The 17318-nt window shown below is 34.5% G+C and overlaps 4 protein-coding genes across 6 annotated transcripts; 2 read left to right on the top strand and 2 right to left on the bottom strand.

The window, feature by feature from the left end:
• Positions 1 to 1284: 1284 nt before the first annotated feature.
• On the top strand, positions 1285 to 4203 carry Stoml2 (stomatin like 2). The gene is made up of 7 exons (XM_064687194.1): positions 1285 to 1422; positions 1480 to 1578; positions 1675 to 1882; positions 1937 to 2136; positions 2197 to 2341; positions 2985 to 3100; positions 3913 to 4203. The coding sequence occupies exons 1-7, from the start codon at positions 1381 to 1383 to the stop codon at positions 4177 to 4179; spliced, it is 1077 nt and encodes a 358-aa protein (XP_064543264.1). The 5' UTR covers positions 1285 to 1380; the 3' UTR covers positions 4180 to 4203.
• Positions 4204 to 5049: 846 nt separating this feature from the next.
• Positions 5050 to 9007, bottom strand: LOC135431855 (uncharacterized). Of its 2 annotated transcripts, XM_064687196.1 has the most exons (4): positions 8930 to 9007; positions 6982 to 7175; positions 6676 to 6755; positions 5050 to 5456 (listed from the first exon to the last, which is right to left on the bottom strand). In XM_064687196.1, the coding sequence occupies exons 1-4, from the start codon at positions 8969 to 8971 to the stop codon at positions 5155 to 5157; spliced, it is 618 nt and encodes a 205-aa protein (XP_064543266.1). In that variant the 5' UTR covers positions 8972 to 9007; the 3' UTR covers positions 5050 to 5154. The 2 variants fall into 2 exon arrangements, 1 of the variants encoding a protein (XP_064543266.1); XR_010436849.1 differs by lacking the exons at positions 5050 to 5456; positions 6676 to 6755; positions 8930 to 9007 and adding an exon at positions 8395 to 8632 and having other exon boundaries at positions 7051 to 7175.
• A 1705-nt stretch (positions 9008 to 10712) lies between these two features.
• Fmo-1 (Flavin-containing monooxygenase 1) lies at positions 10713 to 14124 on the top strand. The gene is made up of 5 exons (XM_064687193.1): positions 10713 to 10938; positions 11656 to 11842; positions 11914 to 12085; positions 12151 to 12686; positions 13718 to 14124. The coding sequence occupies exons 1-5, from the start codon at positions 10754 to 10756 to the stop codon at positions 13883 to 13885; spliced, it is 1248 nt and encodes a 415-aa protein (XP_064543263.1). The 5' UTR covers positions 10713 to 10753; the 3' UTR covers positions 13886 to 14124.
• Positions 14125 to 15622: 1498 nt separating this feature from the next.
• EbpIII (Ejaculatory bulb protein III) lies at positions 15623 to 16668 on the bottom strand. 2 transcript variants are annotated; one of them, XM_064686366.1, is made up of 2 exons: positions 16508 to 16668; positions 15623 to 16159 (listed from the first exon to the last, which is right to left on the bottom strand). In XM_064686366.1, exon 2 carries the CDS (start codon positions 16146 to 16148, stop codon positions 15768 to 15770), a length of 381 nt encoding a protein of 126 aa, XP_064542436.1. In that variant the 5' UTR covers positions 16149 to 16159; positions 16508 to 16668; the 3' UTR covers positions 15623 to 15767. The 2 variants fall into 2 exon arrangements, with proteins under 2 accessions (XP_064542436.1, XP_064542437.1); XM_064686367.1 differs by having other exon boundaries at positions 15623 to 16149; positions 16508 to 16651.
• Between the last annotated feature and the right edge of the window lie 650 nt (positions 16669 to 17318).

Genomic DNA, 17318 nt, shown 5'->3' with positions numbered 1-17318 from the left:
TTTATATGCAATTTGAACTTCATGCCTTAAATAATTTTTTACACATTTTATATCGATTTATTATATTTCTTAGCACAAGTTACAAAAATACAGATAGAAATCCATTGCTCTAAGCAAAGTACTAAAAATTATCAATTTTTAATGGTTAATGGTCAAGTCACCAACGCCCTTGCTTGATATGCAGCCCCATACCATCACGGAGTTTTCCAAACTTTACCATCGGTATTATGTTCCTGGGTTCCAGTGCCGTTAATGCCGTTCCGCCAGACTCTGGAATCGTTCAGAGTTGCAGTTCGAACAAAAAACAGCGGAGTTGCAGGGAGAAGTTTATAGATATAAGAATATAAACTTATCTAGCTATTTATATTCTGAATAAAAAGACAGAAATATTTAAAATTAAAAATAAATGATGGGCAAGAGAAACGAGACCATTTGAATATGCGGCGTCTTGTGAAGACACAGACAAACTCACTCGCGTGTATTTGCCGATGAGCTTATGGTAACGCATTTCATTTAAGGTCTCGTAGGAGTGAGCGTTAGTATGCTGGGAAAGGAAAATCGAGAATTGTTCATAGAAATGGGGGTTACGGGAAAACCATTATTTTCGATATTCCTATCCACTGGAGGAGACGAAATATCAATCGGTCGGGTTGATCTCCTACTCTCGCAAGGAGAGTAGTAAAATCCTAACTTTTTCTTCTGCCCTCATCTGGAACAACGAGCCGAGATTGATTTCCATTGAGATTGATTTCTATTTAGTTGGAGGCGGTCGACGTTAATATGGACGACCTGCCGGATATTGCTCTATATTTCCAAAGTCATTTCAGGTACCTGCGACAAATGGGGCACTGCTTATAAGAAGCAAATCGATACAGCGGACTGAATTAATCGGAGGTCTGTTTCAAAGATTTGAATGGTAATGGCGCGCTACGTTTGAACCCCGACCAAATTATAGACATTGAACAAATCCCAGTTCGGAAATCTGCTAATTTTTTGGTACAGCAGTTGGACGCATCCGGCGTTTTATGCGAAATTTTGCGACCATGCCCACATCACTGACTGAAATGCTAATGAGGGATAACGGCAAGCGCGGGAGGCTAGCTCGTTAGTATAAATATAAATGAGGTATAGCTATGTCTTGCATAGGAAATCGTTCGATTGGACTTCGATGATACATAAGAGTAAATAATGCGTTAAATATTTTCTTAACTCATCTGTCGTAAACACAATCAATTCAATCCTCTTTGTTATCGACAGTGGAAACATGGCATCAATGCAGGAACACCGGTATTTATTGTGGCTAAATCACCCTGTGTCCAGAAACATGATGTTTTTCTACATTATATTATATGTCTGGTGGCAAGGTCTTTATATTTGAAAATGTATAGTTTATTATTATCTACGCGAAGATTAATGCCGCACGTAAGTGTAACTAATATAGCGAATTATTTAACGTTACGTTAATGTTAAAATTTTCAGAAAGAAATTTTGATTGCCGGCTCTGGCCTGAGGAGGCAGTCGAGAGGAAAAGCCTCAACTCCAATGAACACAGTTGTGATGTTTGTGCCGCAACAAGAGGTATACAGATATATATATATACATATATTTATATATACGTATTTTTTTTGCATTAAATAATCGCATTTTTTCCTATGCCAATGATATTTAATGAAGGCCTGGGTAGTGGAACGAATGGGAAGGTTTCATAGAATTCTAGATCCCGGCCTCAATATTTTGGTTCCTGTCGCCGATAAAATCAAATATGTCCAAAGCCTAAAGGAAATAGCGATAGATGTTCCCAAACAAAGTGCCATTACATCCGATAATGTGACTCTGAGCATCGATGGTGTGCTTTACTTACGTATTATTGATCCCTATAGAGGTTTGATTTTCGAATTACACAATTTGCAAAGTAATTACCAAACATTTATTTTAGCTTCTTATGGTGTGGAGGACCCGGAATTTGCCATAACTCAACTCGCACAAACAACAATGAGATCGGAACTTGGAAAAATGTCATTAGACAAAGTGTTTAGGGAAAGAGAATCCTTGAATGTCAGCATTGTTGATTCAATAAATAAAGCCAGTGAAGCTTGGGGTATTGCCTGCTTGCGCTACGAAATACGAGATATTAGGGTAAATAATTACAATTTGTATATGGGTTTAACATGCATATATCTTAAAAATCTCAATCAGTTGCCGACCAGAGTCCATGAAGCAATGCAGATGCAAGTTGAAGCGGAAAGAAGAAAAAGAGCAGCGATCCTAGAATCGGAGGGAGTTCGTGAAGCTGAAATTAATATTGCTGAGGGAAAAAGAAAATCACGAATTCTTGCGTCAGGTATGTACCCACTTATATAATCGTGTACAGAACCACTGAACATATATTTGGGACAGCTAGCGTGAGGTCCCACGTCGACCTTGTTTTTTTTTTTGTTTTTGCTCGGATCCGTAATACGCGCACACCTTTAGAGACTACCGGATATTTCAATTTTCGATCGTTTTTCTACGAAAGTCTATATGGATGTGTTTAATATGAGCTGGATATTCAGAAATGTGATAAATTTATAATTGTGGCAAATTTGCATGTGATAAGCGCATTAAAAACTCGCGTATAAATTGGTTCAGTTCGGTTGGAACCTATTTTTCGGGACGCTTGCCTCGATGGTATTCAGTTTAAAACTAAAATGAAATAACTAAAGCTAAATCTAAGAATTGCGGCTGCAGCTTATGCGCCTCGTGCAGGTGAGCAATGAGCTGTCTGTGGACAATGCGCGTGTCGCAGACCGCCGCGCGTGTCTCTAACCGCCGAAACGCTGTATAAGCGTTTAGTATGTCGTAGTATGTCGTTAACCTATATATAAAACTAGTGTACGTATAAAAACTTGTGTATGTGCGCGTGCATGGGCGTCTCTCATACTCTTATACTCTAGACACCAGTCAAATTGCATGAAATATATTTATAGTTAATTGCATATTTACAGAGGCTGAACGACAGGAACACATCAACAAAGCTAGCGGGGAGGCTGCTGCCATGATCGCAGTTGCCGATGCCAGAGCTCGAAGTCTGCAAGCCCTATCAAAATCTCTGTCACATACAGTAAGTACAAATCAAAAATCTAGTATCACTTAGTGGCTGACATTCGAACTATCATTATTAAAAGGTGCTGTTTATCAAATACAGTAAAAATACAAGAGTAGACTTTGAATTGTGTAGCTTTGTCATCTATTCGTTGCCTATAATTCTCAAGTGGTTATAGCTTCGGACTGGGAATGATGAGCTTAGAACAGGGAGGACGCAAAGTCTGCTAATGATAGAGCAGGGCAGTTCTTGAATTAGCTATACACAGAACTCTGCTCACACTTGATGTTTGTGCCCTGTTTTTATTACACGTTCTGATCAACATTGACCATGAGTCGGTTCTTGTTATATATTTAGTATAGTTTCTACAGCTCACAGTTCACAGTAAACAATTGATTATATCTTCCTAGAAAACGTTCTAATTTTGTCATAAAATATGTAAACCATAGCTGACCCCATAAAGTACACCCAACCCAATAAAATTTGAATTCGCTCAGCCGTAGAGCTATGAAATGTGTAAAGCATAGAAGTAGACATGACTCCATTAAGTATAAATATTCTTGTTCAGTACCAACAGGAAAGTTGATGCAGTATATTTCTTACATAGGAGCTAATTCTTTGTAGCAGCTCGCTACTTGATCATATAGATTGATAGGAAGAATCGGTTTATAAATAAGCATATTATGAAAAATCTTTGTTTATTAAGATATACCATTATATTTTCCTAAATTGGAATTTCAATTAAGTCATCATTAAGTCTTTGACGTGCGAAGTCAGCCGATAATTCTTGGATTTTTTGTCATTTAACATTTGTTTTTCTTTTATTATAGGATGGGAGAAACGCTGCATCTTTAACGTTGGCCGAGCAATATATTGAAGCTTTTAAAAAATTAGCAAAATCAAACAATACAATGATATTGCCATCAAATCCAGGAGATGTAACTGGGCTTGTTGCGCAAGCCTTGGCTGTTTATAATACTGTTTCTAATCAAAGCTTCGAATTGTCACCACAAAACAATGAAAACTGCTTAAAAAAGAATGTGGAATATAATTCCTTCAATGAAGAAAAAAATAGTGTTAAAATTAACATTGAATAAAATAAAATTTAGAAAAATTGAAAATTATTTTGACTGATCTACGCCGGTTTTCTTCGGGACTTACATAAAATATTATACGGTATGAACAAATTCAATACATCACTTAGCAAACATTAAAATCTTACAATTATTATGTTTTTTTTGTTTTTATCAATTTCAATTTTTATTAACAACAATTTGTTTATTTGCTTGATTTATAGCTATGCGGTAGGAGCGGGAACGTGGCGATAGCTATAAAATGAAAGAAACTTGATATATATATACTATTCTAGAAGCTGCATGTCAAGTTTCGTGAGTCTAGCTCTTATAACTTACGAGATTTGCTCAAAAAACAGGATTTAGATTTCTATTTTCATCGATTACTTGGAAACTAGGCAAGTTATGATTATCGGAAACAAACTCGTACTGTGCGGGCACTAGGAGAACCTATGTTCAAAATCTCAAGTCTCTAGCTCTTATAGGTTCTGAGATCCTTGTGTTCATATATACGTACAGACGGACGGACGGACAGACAGACGGACAAGGTATATATATAGTTTATGGGGTGCCACTGTTCGGTGTCGCTTACCGAACGATCAAAAAAACCTTTAGCACTAAGTATTTAAACTTATATTGTTATCCTCTTTTATTCGGTAAATAACTTTTATGGCCCTGCTGCACCGTCACTTCTTTAACAAACCTATTCCTAATCCCACAAAAACGCTCTGGCGCCCCTAATTCTTATTGCCTCTGTTCGCACGTCCGATACTTACGCTCGTCGTTTCCAAAGTGAAGTTGCTGTTCAGCTTCGCCGCCTTACGACCCTCTCTCGCTCTCTCGCACCGTGTGGTTAGAACTCTTTCCTTAGCTTACTTACTCCTCTGTTCCTCCTTTCAGATCAAAGAATATTTATTCTATTGAAAATGTATACATTTTTCTTTAAATTTTAAGATACATGTGGTTATTATTAAAGAAACTTGCTATTCTCAGTGTTTATCATAAATCAGTTCGTAGGTATTTGAGTTTTTTGCCATTTCTTGTCGCGTCCGACAAGCAACACTTATCAGATCGATCCATTTCAATAGTATTTATTCTCATGTCCACTTTTTTCCAAGTTGTCTTATCTATAAATTCCAAATCGGTTTGGGACGTCACATTTTTAGAAACTGCCATTCGCCGAAAGAAAAAAAGATCTATGGCAAAAAGAATCGCACATATAAACGACACAGTTCCGAGGGAATAACCATAGGATAATATATCATCCGGCAATTGTTCCAAAACACCAAATATTAATAACCCTGAAACAAACACAAAGCAAATATATTAATAAAACAAGATATAACGACTATCTTAAGCGATACCAAGATTAAATACCCTATAATATATATTAAACTAATCAACGAGTTCAAACAAAACTTCAGCTCTTATTGACGCGTTCGTATATACAAACAGGCGGACAGATAAGATGACGGATAAACGGGCGGAGGACGAACGGGCAGCTTTATCAACTCTGCGGTTGATGCTGAATAAGAAAATATATTCATAATGGGTTCGTAGACGCTTATCTTTGCATGTAGCCAGCTTACCCTTGGGTTCAGGATGTAAAAACAAGTATTCTCTTTCTTGTATAAAGTTATCTAATCTAAACTATTAAGCTTATCCTAAAGTTTTAGTTTGTATTGTTTGTTTGACGTCGCGAATCGTCTCGAAGGTTATTCGACTGTGGCCCTCGATCTACTATCTAATTGCTAAATAGTTTAGAATAGCTGACTAAAATACTAAATGTGCATGCTTAACTAGCTAATATTTCCCGTTCTTGCCAGGACCAACATTTTTGCTTGTAACACATACATTTTCCTCTTATTTCCCAGTAGCAAATTTAAATCTACCCGTTTTATATTATGCTCTGCGTCTCATTTACTTGCATATTACAAAAAGCCAAAAGTTATAATAAACATATTCTGTCATTTTAGGTGAAATTGAAAAAGAAATTCTTCAAGACATTTGAAACAGAGTTAAAAGCCGAACGTAAAAAATATTCATGCAACCGCTTTCAGCGATTGTGCAGACTTGCGGTTGGAACTTTCACAAAACCTCGTCTCTACATTCGCTTCATCACATAAGGTAAAAATTTCTGCTTCCTAGCTCTTATGATTTATAATTGTGCGTTGATCACCAGTCAGCCAATAAGGATAAATAATTTTTTTTATATATAAAACTGTTTATTCTGATTAATATTAAAGATTTACGATATGGTAGTTTGATCCGGCAGGTTCTGACATATGTATGTACTACCCGCAGTAGAACTATGGACGTGTCAGGACGATAGATTTACAAATGAGGGATTAGTTTGCATAAAAACAAACAGACTGACAGACACACAGTTATGACACATGGCTATAATGGCTGGGTTATTTAGCTGATCAAGAATTAATATACCTTTTGGGGTCGATTATGATTATGGCGTGAGTTTAATGTAAAATGTGCTAATGCTAGTTAATGAATTTATTTAAATACCTTGCAAGGTAAAGAACAATATTCCAAATGACAATAAAATGATCTCAGTTATGTGATAATTGGTATCCTTTTCTTTGATTCTGAAATAAAATTGCAATATGCAAAAGATTTAAAAGTTATCATCTGATATTTAATGTTTACACTACATCGCAAATTTGGCATATTTTTCATTTTAAAACTTTTTTGGTTTCTTTTGGTCCCCAAATTCGCAAAATAATTTTTTCTATCCTCGGCGCTGATTTCTTTACTTATTCTGCGCACATTTTGTATATAAGTATGTAACACATTTTTATTTTAAAGTTTTACCTGGAAAGCAGTAAAATAGTTGATATAAATGTATACCCCACAAAAGTGAGGACACTTAATTCATCGGTTTCCTTCGTCAATGAAATTGTATTCAAAAGCATCCATTCCGATAATCTTTTGTTGTTGATTGTTAACAACCGTTCAGAGTATTTATCAGATAACTTTTTTAAACAGGTTGCTGCCACAGTTGCAATCTGTAAAAAATTAAACAGAACAGATTATTTACAGACATGCTGGGTGATCGATTCGGACTCGTAACTGATCCTTGTTTTCTTTGTTAACTAAACGATACCCTGTGATACTTTCTATCCCAAAAGTTTACCAAGCCTGAGTCTGCTAACTCCACTCGGTTCTTATGGTCTGTAGTTTATGGGCCGCTGTGGATTCTCCCCTGTCATATTGCAAAAGGGTATTATAGGGATCTTCCCAAAGCACGCCATTTAACATTGCTTTCTTCCCTTTCAAGCTATACTGTTAATATTAATTAAATCAGATCATCACTATGATCTGCTTCTACCATGTTTCCCAAGTTCCCCAAAGTTCCCAAGCAATTGCACGTTGGTTTTAAATAAAATCCAGGTGATATTGCGTGCTTGTTGGCCTTTAATAACTTTTATAATATCGGGTCTCGAGCCAGCCTAATTAAAATTTTATAATATGGCTCGGCCATAGGTTGTAATGGTTCTGCAAAGCTGTCACGTGATGGAGTCGGAGTTGCACACATTAGGAGTAGGGTTTGGTTTGATCATTTTTTGTAGGTGGGCTGACTATTACTTCCTGTAGCTTTGGTGAGTCTGCATGTGGTCGTCGCATTTCCATAACCAATCGTTCGAGTTCTTGGTTTGTTCTATTCTGGTTCGATTTCATATATATAACATATCTCTTGTGTTGTTGAGACCTTTTAGTCTACAGCTAGTACAGAAGTGGATCTCACGAGTTATCGTTATCGACATCGCCGACCACATAAGGTATATTCATTCTTGATCAGCATCAACAGTCGACATTTCTTCTGGCAATGGATTTAAGCAAGTAGCTTTGAGGATACCGGACCTGGCCTGTTTCACATGCGAGGGTGTGTCTATCAAAAGTCAGAAAAGAATTAGAATACATAACAGACTTTTCAGAAAAGAATGCGATTCTAGATTGTAGGGTCAATCTAGCAACGTAGGGTACGAACTGAGTAGAGGCTACAAATAGATGAGAGAGTATTGACCCAAAAACTATAAGCCATAAGCACTATACAAATAAATCACATAATAATAATTAGTGTAATTGTTTAGGTTAACTACTTTAAAGCAAAGTAATAACAAAAAACCTAGTTGTTTAAATTTACTCAGACAAATAATCATTTAAAGGAAGAAGGAACTATCTTCGGCACAATAATGTATATAAATCCTTGGCCAGTATCATTACCCAAGTCGATTTAGTCACGTGCATCTGTCCATCTGTATGTACCTGGAACTTGCCCGTAATGAATTTGAAAAAAGCCCATTTTACAAGAATACTCATTTGCTTTGGTGTCGTCTACACTCATTCGGCACATTTTTGCACTTAACATTTTAGAAAGATCTGACAATAGACGCCAAAGCTAATCACGAAAAAATTTCCCATAAAGTGAGGTTAAGGTTAAAAGCAGCACAACGACAGAGTAAACACGCCGTGCGTGTGTATGTGTGTGTGTGTTTGTAGAAACAGGTTTTGATATTTGTGACGGCGGCTCGGCTTGGGGTTCAGGGAGTCTCCTAGTCGGGCATTCCCGACTATATCACTCTCACTTGCTAAGAAAATATATACATTTTTTTTCTTCAATTAATAAGCCATTGAAAAAATTTCGTATACTGTTTGAAAACATTGTGGATCATTTTGTGGAAATTCTCTCAAAATAAATAAATTTGGTTAACAAATATAAATATATTTGCAATAAATCAAAATGTACCAACATACTTACAATTTGGCAAACTTTAACAAATATACAAGCAGCGAGTTTCATTTTAACATTAAGCTTGCCCAACACATAACAATACAATAGAATATGTAATAGTATGCTTTATAATAAAGACGTGACAACAAACAAATATGAATGTTTGTGAGAAATCCTCTATTTGAACTTAAATTTTTTTATTACGTTACGATATTGCCGCCAAAAGCGCTATGAGAATTTTTAGCGACCGCAAATTTTCTTAGAGCATACGCCTGCGGTATATTTGATTATTATTTACTTTAAGTTTTCACAAAAATATTATTATGATATCTAACGTGGTTAAAGGGCAAAATTACAATTATGTGAAAAGAAACGCTTTGGTTAATTTAATTTTTTCTGGGTAGAAATTCTTCATATAAAATGTATGTAGATTTAAGAAATAATTTAAAAAAAATTTTAATATAGATATTCAAAGCATTGGTATATGCATATTTTTATCATTTGCCTCGGCTTAAGATCTTTATTTTAGGTTCAGCAATGTCTCATTCTGCAAGTTATATTCTATATGCATAAGAATACACTTCGGTTTTGAGAACATAGTAAATAAACACATTTGATCGAACAGGGTATTTTATGGTCGAGCATTGTCGATCAAAGAAACCGTTTTCCTGATATTGCAATCAGGTTCGTTGAAAATATAAGTAAGACCAAATATCTGCTGTTCTCACTTTCTTGCATATTGTATAAAATCTAAAAACAAAAAAATTGTAGCTACAATTTTACTATAACTATAATTCCAAACAACAATATCAACACGAAAATGTGTACAATACTTGTTTATTTATTTTATATTTTATTTCTTTGTATAGCTTCTGTAGAATCTAGCATTAAGGGGATACGCATTTATTTTAAATTAGTTTTTTGAATATCTAATTGATTCCAATTGATTTATTCATTGCTTATTTTGAAACTAGCTCTAGAAGCTAGCACTCCCTCCCATTAGTTATTATATTATTTTTGTTTTGTATAATAATTAATCACGTAATAAATAAGTTCAATATGAGTAAGAATAAATATGTACGAATGGCCACATAGTCCAGACCCAGGAAATATCGCCGCTGATACAGAGAAATAAATAATAAATACAAACATTTGTTGTTAGCCATTTACTTTGATTGACACGAAACCGAAATCAACGTATATAATATAATTGTCAATGAATTTTGCATTTGAGCCGGAACATTTTGTTTTTGATATTTTTCACTATTTTCACCTTATTTTCTCCTTTGCAAAATTCCGGCTTAATGCTCATTATCGACTCAAAAGAAAATATTAGTAAAAAATATAAATTTTGCAGCTTTAAAGGTTTAGTTGATCATCATTAAGTCAGTCAAGACAAACTGTTCTGGATTTTTATAAAACCGATATAATAATTAAATAGTTAAAAAAGATTTAATTTTGTGTATTTCCTCATTTTTATAAAGCTACTGGAAATCGGTTAATCTTTTCGAAAGTTTTGGCAAACGAAATCTAGTTCCAAAAATGTCGAAAAAAAATTTATCCAAATCGATAAAAAATGTAATTTTACTAAATAAAGAAATGCATTTTATTTATTTAACTTGTATTATATTCTTAAAAAAAAGCGAGTGCAAACGAGTTAATTAAATTTGATTGAAGCCAGCAAATTAAAAAGTAACGTTTTAGTATTGAAAGTGAAAATGGGAACATGTCGCATAATATTCAATTGCAGATAAGACATCAGTTGTATATAAGCTGATTAAAATGAATATAGTACTCAATAACATTTTCTCAATTGGAATACATCAATTGTTAATTGTTGTTTAAAGAAAAATGAGCTTGTGTATAATTGGTGCCGGCACTGCAGGACTTTGTTGTGCTCGACGCGCACTTGAGCTCAATCAAACTCCGACAATATTTGAGCTTTCGAATCAAGTCGGAGGTACATGGGTCTATGACAAAAATACTGGAACAGTTGACGGCATTGATGTGCACAGCAGTATGTACAAAAATTTGCGGTAAGTAATTTAGGAACTGAAGTAATAAATATGTTTAAAATTAGAATTATGTATTGAATATCCAACTCTACAATAAACACTCTTCACATATCAATTGTTTTATTGATTATTACAAATTCGAAGTTCATAAAGACTTAGAAATTGCAAATTGACTTCCTGAAACAAGAGTGCTCTGGTCGGGAGTGCCGACTTAGCAATACCCTGCAAAGAGCTTTAAAACTGCAAGATTTAAGACAAACCTGACGTGTCGTTCATACATGTGGACCGACGTGGTCCACGGGGGAAACCTCTGTAGGGGCTTCTACCATGGTACTTCCAAATATCTCATACACTGAGTAATACCTAGTTCATCAGTCCGAAACTAATCTCGGCAACTATATAGTTTCCGGTTGATACGAAAATCAACACTGGTCCATTTCATTACCACTTTTGGACATTTTTAGGCAGGCACTGATTAATCCTGTGTTGCTGTCTCTTAGTGTATCCCTCTTCGTGGATCGTTCCTATGGCAGCTATATGATATAGTGGTCTGATCCAGCCGGTTCCGACACATGTTCTGCGTGCAACAGAAGAGAGGCTAGTTCGCATCGATACAGACAGACGGACATGGCTATCGACCTGGCTGTTGATACTGATCAAGAATATATATGCGTTGCACATTTTAAGATTCAGCATTAAAAACAATATATTTACAATTATATTTCTCTATATACTTAGAACAAATTTACCCAAGGAGATTATGGGATATCCAGACTTTGAAATCGGTGCTAAGAAAAATTCCTATATCTCGTCTGAAGAGATTTGTGCCTTTCTAAATCTGTACGCTGATCATTTCCAATTGAGAGAACACATAATATTTAATTCATACGTGATACGGGTCTTAAAAAAAAGAGAGAAGTGGCAAGTAAGTAAAACAACAAGTTTATAGCATCAATGAGGATATTAATTTAATGTAAAACCATTAATTTCTTACAGGTACTTGTGAAGAATTTATTGACAAATAAATTGCAATTTCATTACTTTGATAAAATACTCATTGCAAATGGACACTATCATACGCCAAATTATATCCAAATTCCGAATGCAAATCTATTTAGAGGGCAATATTTGCACAGCCATGATTACAGAAACAACGATCTTTTCTATGGTAAATAACATAGCTCACATATTATATATACATATATTAAATGTTTATTATTCTAAAACGTTTAGGAAAGTCTGTGCTGGTAATTGGAGGAGGACCAAGTGCTTTGGACCTATCAAATATCATATCAATGTCTGCAAAACAAGTCGTACTAAGCCATCATTTGAATGGTATTTCAGATTCGATATTTTTTAAAAATGTTGCTACCAAACCCGATGTCAAGGAGTTCACTGAAAAGGGAGCATATTTTATGGATGGATCTTATCAAGAATTTGATATAGTCTTTTTCTGTACTGGATACAAGTATTCTTTCCCCTTTCTCAGTGTTTCTTCTGGCATATACGTTGAAGACAACTGTGTCCAAATGCTGTACAAACAATGCATCAATATACGAAATCCAACAATGGCATTTATTGGGCTGCCGTTTTACGTATGCGCAGCTCAAATGATGGATATACAAGCACGTTTTGTTCTAAGTTACTTTTTTGGAACAAACAAATTGTTATCGAGAACAGAAATGACAGCAGATACACTACAAAGCATGCAAAAACTTTGGGCAAGGGGTTACAAAAAGCGACAAGCTCATATGCTGGGCATCGATCAGGTAATGCTCAAAAGATCTTATTTTGTACAAAAAAACTTAGCTTTAGTTCGATCGATCCTATTGCAGTTGACTATTTAATATCAATCTTTTCCACAAGAACTTGACATCTTGTGGCAGCTGTCAGATAAAGTGGTCCGACGCTAATAAGATTTTCCATAAGTTTTTAAGGATTTCTGTGTGTAAATCGGAAAATCGATTTTTGCCCAGTTAGAACTATCTAGAGATTGCTAACAAAAATCCAACCAATTGAACCTCCATTGACTCATGCCAAAAGACACCCTTGTTTGGTGGCGGGTGTTGGGATAAAGCTTGGTGTGGCGTTGCATCTGATACAATCTTTGTCGCTGCACATTTTTGCGAATATCCCACGATGCGATATGAATCAGCAGATTTTGCCCAAAAATATATCCCTACTGTGATTTGTTGCCAATTTCAGAAGAAGAGCATAAGTGCATATGTCTCCTATATGTAGCCCTTTTCGTTGTATGAATTGCGGTTTTTGTAGATCTCACAAGTAGTATAACAACCTGTATTTTAAAAAGACGCTTGCATCGCTCAATACTTGATTTTAAATTTCGGCATCTTTAGGCAATTATCAAATATGTCGAATGTTCTGAAAGTTGCCGCATAGCTCCTTCAACGCCGAATCACGTGCAATGGGCAAGTTTTGCTCACAAGTCTGTCGACCCTTAGTTATGCCTGGTCCCAAATGTCCAAACGAATCACAAAAACAAAATACAGAATTTTTGCGATTCAGCAACTGAGTGACCCAATTTTCCTGATAAGCCTGGACACAGAAATCTTCAAGCAACAGGGCACTCCGCTTCCATGGAAAATGCATCAATCTTTTGCCGGCAAGAGGATGAAATTATTGGCAAAGTGCTGCTCAGCATTTTTAAAAGGAAGTTTGAATGTTTTTAACGGCTAGTCGATGATGCGTACAAAGTATTTTCTTGTCGGGCTCTTCCTATTGATAACATAATATTATTATAGTAATGCATTCATTTAATTTAAATTTATAACTTTTTCAGATGCAGTATTTCACTGAATTAGCCGAGACGGCGCAGATTGGAAACATCAAACCTGTTATGGCAAAACTACATAATGAAAGCAGTAACTGTTTTAATGAAAACTTGATTAACTTTCGTGAAGACATTTTTAAGATTATTGACAGCGAAACATTTATAAAATTAAATTAAATGATTATTCTATTTTTATACCCAAAACCCATTGAACATGAGTATAAAGGGTCTAATAGTTTGTCCGTCCGTCCGTATGTATAATCGCGAAAAACTCACGAACCTACAGGACTATAAGCTAGAGACTGGAAATTACGAACGTAGTTACTCTTGGTGCCGCGCAGTACGCGTTTGTTTCCGATAGTCGATAACCTGCTCCGTTTCCAAGCATTCCATAAAAATCGATATCGAAATACTATTTTTTTCAAATTTTCAAATTTGAAATGTAGTTTCTAGAATATAATATACAGATTAAGTGTCTTGCGACATCAAGCAAAATCATATAAATAAATCACTTGGAATTTAAACTACAGACGAAGCATTTTTTTTATATCTTTCAAGACTCCAGGCCATGGCCCATAAGAGTTACAGATATAAACTGTAACAAATCTCAGGTAAAGTATTCACAGCTCGATACCTTCCCCTATTCTTGGGATACTTTCCCCTATTCTCCAAACAGCTGAGACCAATATTTGAAAGGAACGCACATTACACATTTATACACAATTTAAACTGTCATATTTGAGCCTTGAACATTTTATATTATTATTATATACTATAAGTGTGAGACCAACGACAGAAATCACAGTATGTTCAAGTCTCCTACTATAAACGCGAAAGAAGGGCTATCTTCGGCACGCCGAAGATTTTATACCCTTACAGACCGAAACTTTTCATAATGCTCACAATGCTTTGCTCGAATTTAAGAAGCCCAGGGAAAATAAATGACGCCGAAAAAAATTTTATAAAAGAACCTCATTTACGACCGATTGTTCCTATGACAGCTATATGATATAGTGGTCCGACCCTGATAGGATTTAGCATTTACATATATGGGGAAAATAGTAAAACCAATAAATTCTGCGTTTGGTTAAGATACCTTGATAAATAAAAAAGTTTTTCATACAAGAAACTCATTTACGACCGATCGTTCCTACGGCAGCCATATGATATAGTGGTCCTATGTAAACAAGATTTTGCATACATGAAGGGACCAAAGTGAAACCTATAAATAGCGAGTTTGGTCAAGATATCTTTGAAAACAAAAAAGTTTTCAATAGAACAACTTAATTTTCGACCGATCGTTCCTATGGCAGCTATATGATATAGTGGTCCGATATTGATAGGATTTTGCATATATATAAGAAGCATAGTAAAACTAATAAATGCCGCGTTTGGTCAAGATATCTTGAAAAACAAAAAAGTTTTCCATAGAACAACTTAATTTTCGACCGATCGTTCCTATGGCAGCTATATGATATAGTGGTCCGATATTGATAGGATTTTTCATATATATAAGAAGCATAGTAAAACTAATAAATGCCGCGTTTGGTCAAGATATCTTGAAAAACAAAAAAGTTTTCCATAGAACAACTTAATTTTCGACCGATCGTTCCTATGGCAGCTATATGATATAGTGGTCCGATATTGATAGGATTTTGCATATATATAAGAAGCAAAGTAAAACTAATAAATGCCGCGTTTGGTCAAGATATCTTGAAAAACAAAAAAGTTTTCCATACAACAACTTATTATACTCTACTCAACTAGAATATATATGGCAAAATTATAGTAGCTTCCACATTTAGTGCTACAGTAATTACATCTACGCATAATTTGAATAAACTAACCATTTATATTTATACAAAAACAGTTTTAGGTGGAGTCTATACAAATTGACTAGACTAAAACCAAATATTTATAAGCAATACATTTTTAATTTAATTTTATTAAATCATACCATTTACCCCATTTCGTATGTTATACAATGGACTCAACTTGCTTTCGTTAAGATTGCATTAAAAATATTACAGACTCCGTATCGATAGTATTTTGTGTGGAACTAAATATTTATTCCGGCTTCGGATGCCTGTCCCCTATAACGTTTAATGTAAATCTCTTCGGGGTCATATTTGGCCTGCAACACTTTCCATTCTTCCGGCTTATTATCTATGATGTATCGTATAACTTTGTCCGTGTTTTGCCTTTGTTTTTCGCTACACTTGCTGCATTCCGTTTTTAAGGCATCCGGCAGGGATTTCTTGAGCTCTCGGCCTTCTGGAGTGCACTTGCCAGTATCCACAAGACATTTGAAATAGTTATTAAATAAACGATCGGATTTCAATATTTCATCCACATCAATATTGTCATATTTTGTCGTATATTTCTCCTCAGCCGCGACATATGCTATTACCAGGGCCAATAACAGAAAGTAAGCCTTCATTCTGAAATAAGCTAAGAAAAAATATAATTAAAAATAAGTACATAATAAGTAAAAGCATTCATTTCAAAGCTCTGCTCAGAATTGATTCACATCCGATTTCCAATATTATATTCATGTAAATAGTTCGTTAATAATTTAGTTCAAGACTTTGATTTAAACTTAACTGAACAAATAATTGAAAGAAATATGTGTAATAAAACAGCCTTCTACTAAATTTGCAATTCACAATTTGCAATGTATATACATATGTATATATACATATATATACTGTGAGTCTATATACATTGTGAATTGGTTGAGTAATTCAGTTTTTGAAGTAAATCAATGATTAAAGAAATTGTATAAAAACTTATACACACATTGTCGAACAATTTTTCCACAAAAATCAAAACAGCAACTAGATTATCCACTAACTAATCGCTTTAGTCGCTATTAGTTTAACAAATTCAAATGTGCAACAAAACTAGTTGTGAAGTAACCAAATAACTTGAACAAACTGACGACGATTTCAAAGGGGTTTGCTTTTATACATGGCCAATGATAGATATATTCGTTGTTGTCTCTCGACTAATATATATATATATATATTTATCTATATCTAAATCAAAGGGGTTTGCACATATACACATGTATAAATGTATATGTGTGTGTGTGTGTGCAAGCCCCTTTGACTTATAATATCGACTTACAACATATGTACATATGTATGTGTGTATGTATATATACATATGTCGACATACGTCAACGAATCTATTGATGCACATGTATTAAAGCAAACCCCATTGAAATCCATACATGTACTTACATATGCTTGTATGTAAGTGTGAACTTTGAATCTTTAGACTTAAAAAAAAATTAAAGGCCGTCACGCTTGAATGTCAAACTGGTGATTGGTCTAAATATATTATTAACTTTGCATTTGTAATTTGTCTTACTTATAAAAATTTAAATTTCTAACAAGAAAAATTAATAGTTGCATTGCAATCATAACATTGATGACTCATTTTAATACCCTGCCAGAGGATATTATAATTTTGAAGAGGAAGACATCTTCGAAAATCTTATCAATTACAAATCCCGACGTTTATCAATTTCGTTACTCTTCTTACAATGGAGCACAATCTAAGAAACATCGGACAATTTTATTATATATTATATTAATTTATTATT

The sequence above is a fragment of the Drosophila montana genome, unplaced genomic scaffold, assembly GCF_035044405.1.
Source record: "Drosophila montana isolate Dmon_TW-CO22-7 unplaced genomic scaffold, ASM3504440v1 contig_3200_1, whole genome shotgun sequence".
In the NCBI taxonomy this organism is placed as follows: Eukaryota; Metazoa; Arthropoda; class Insecta; order Diptera; family Drosophilidae; genus Drosophila; species Drosophila montana.
This window is presented reverse-complemented; position numbering and strand designations above follow the sequence as displayed.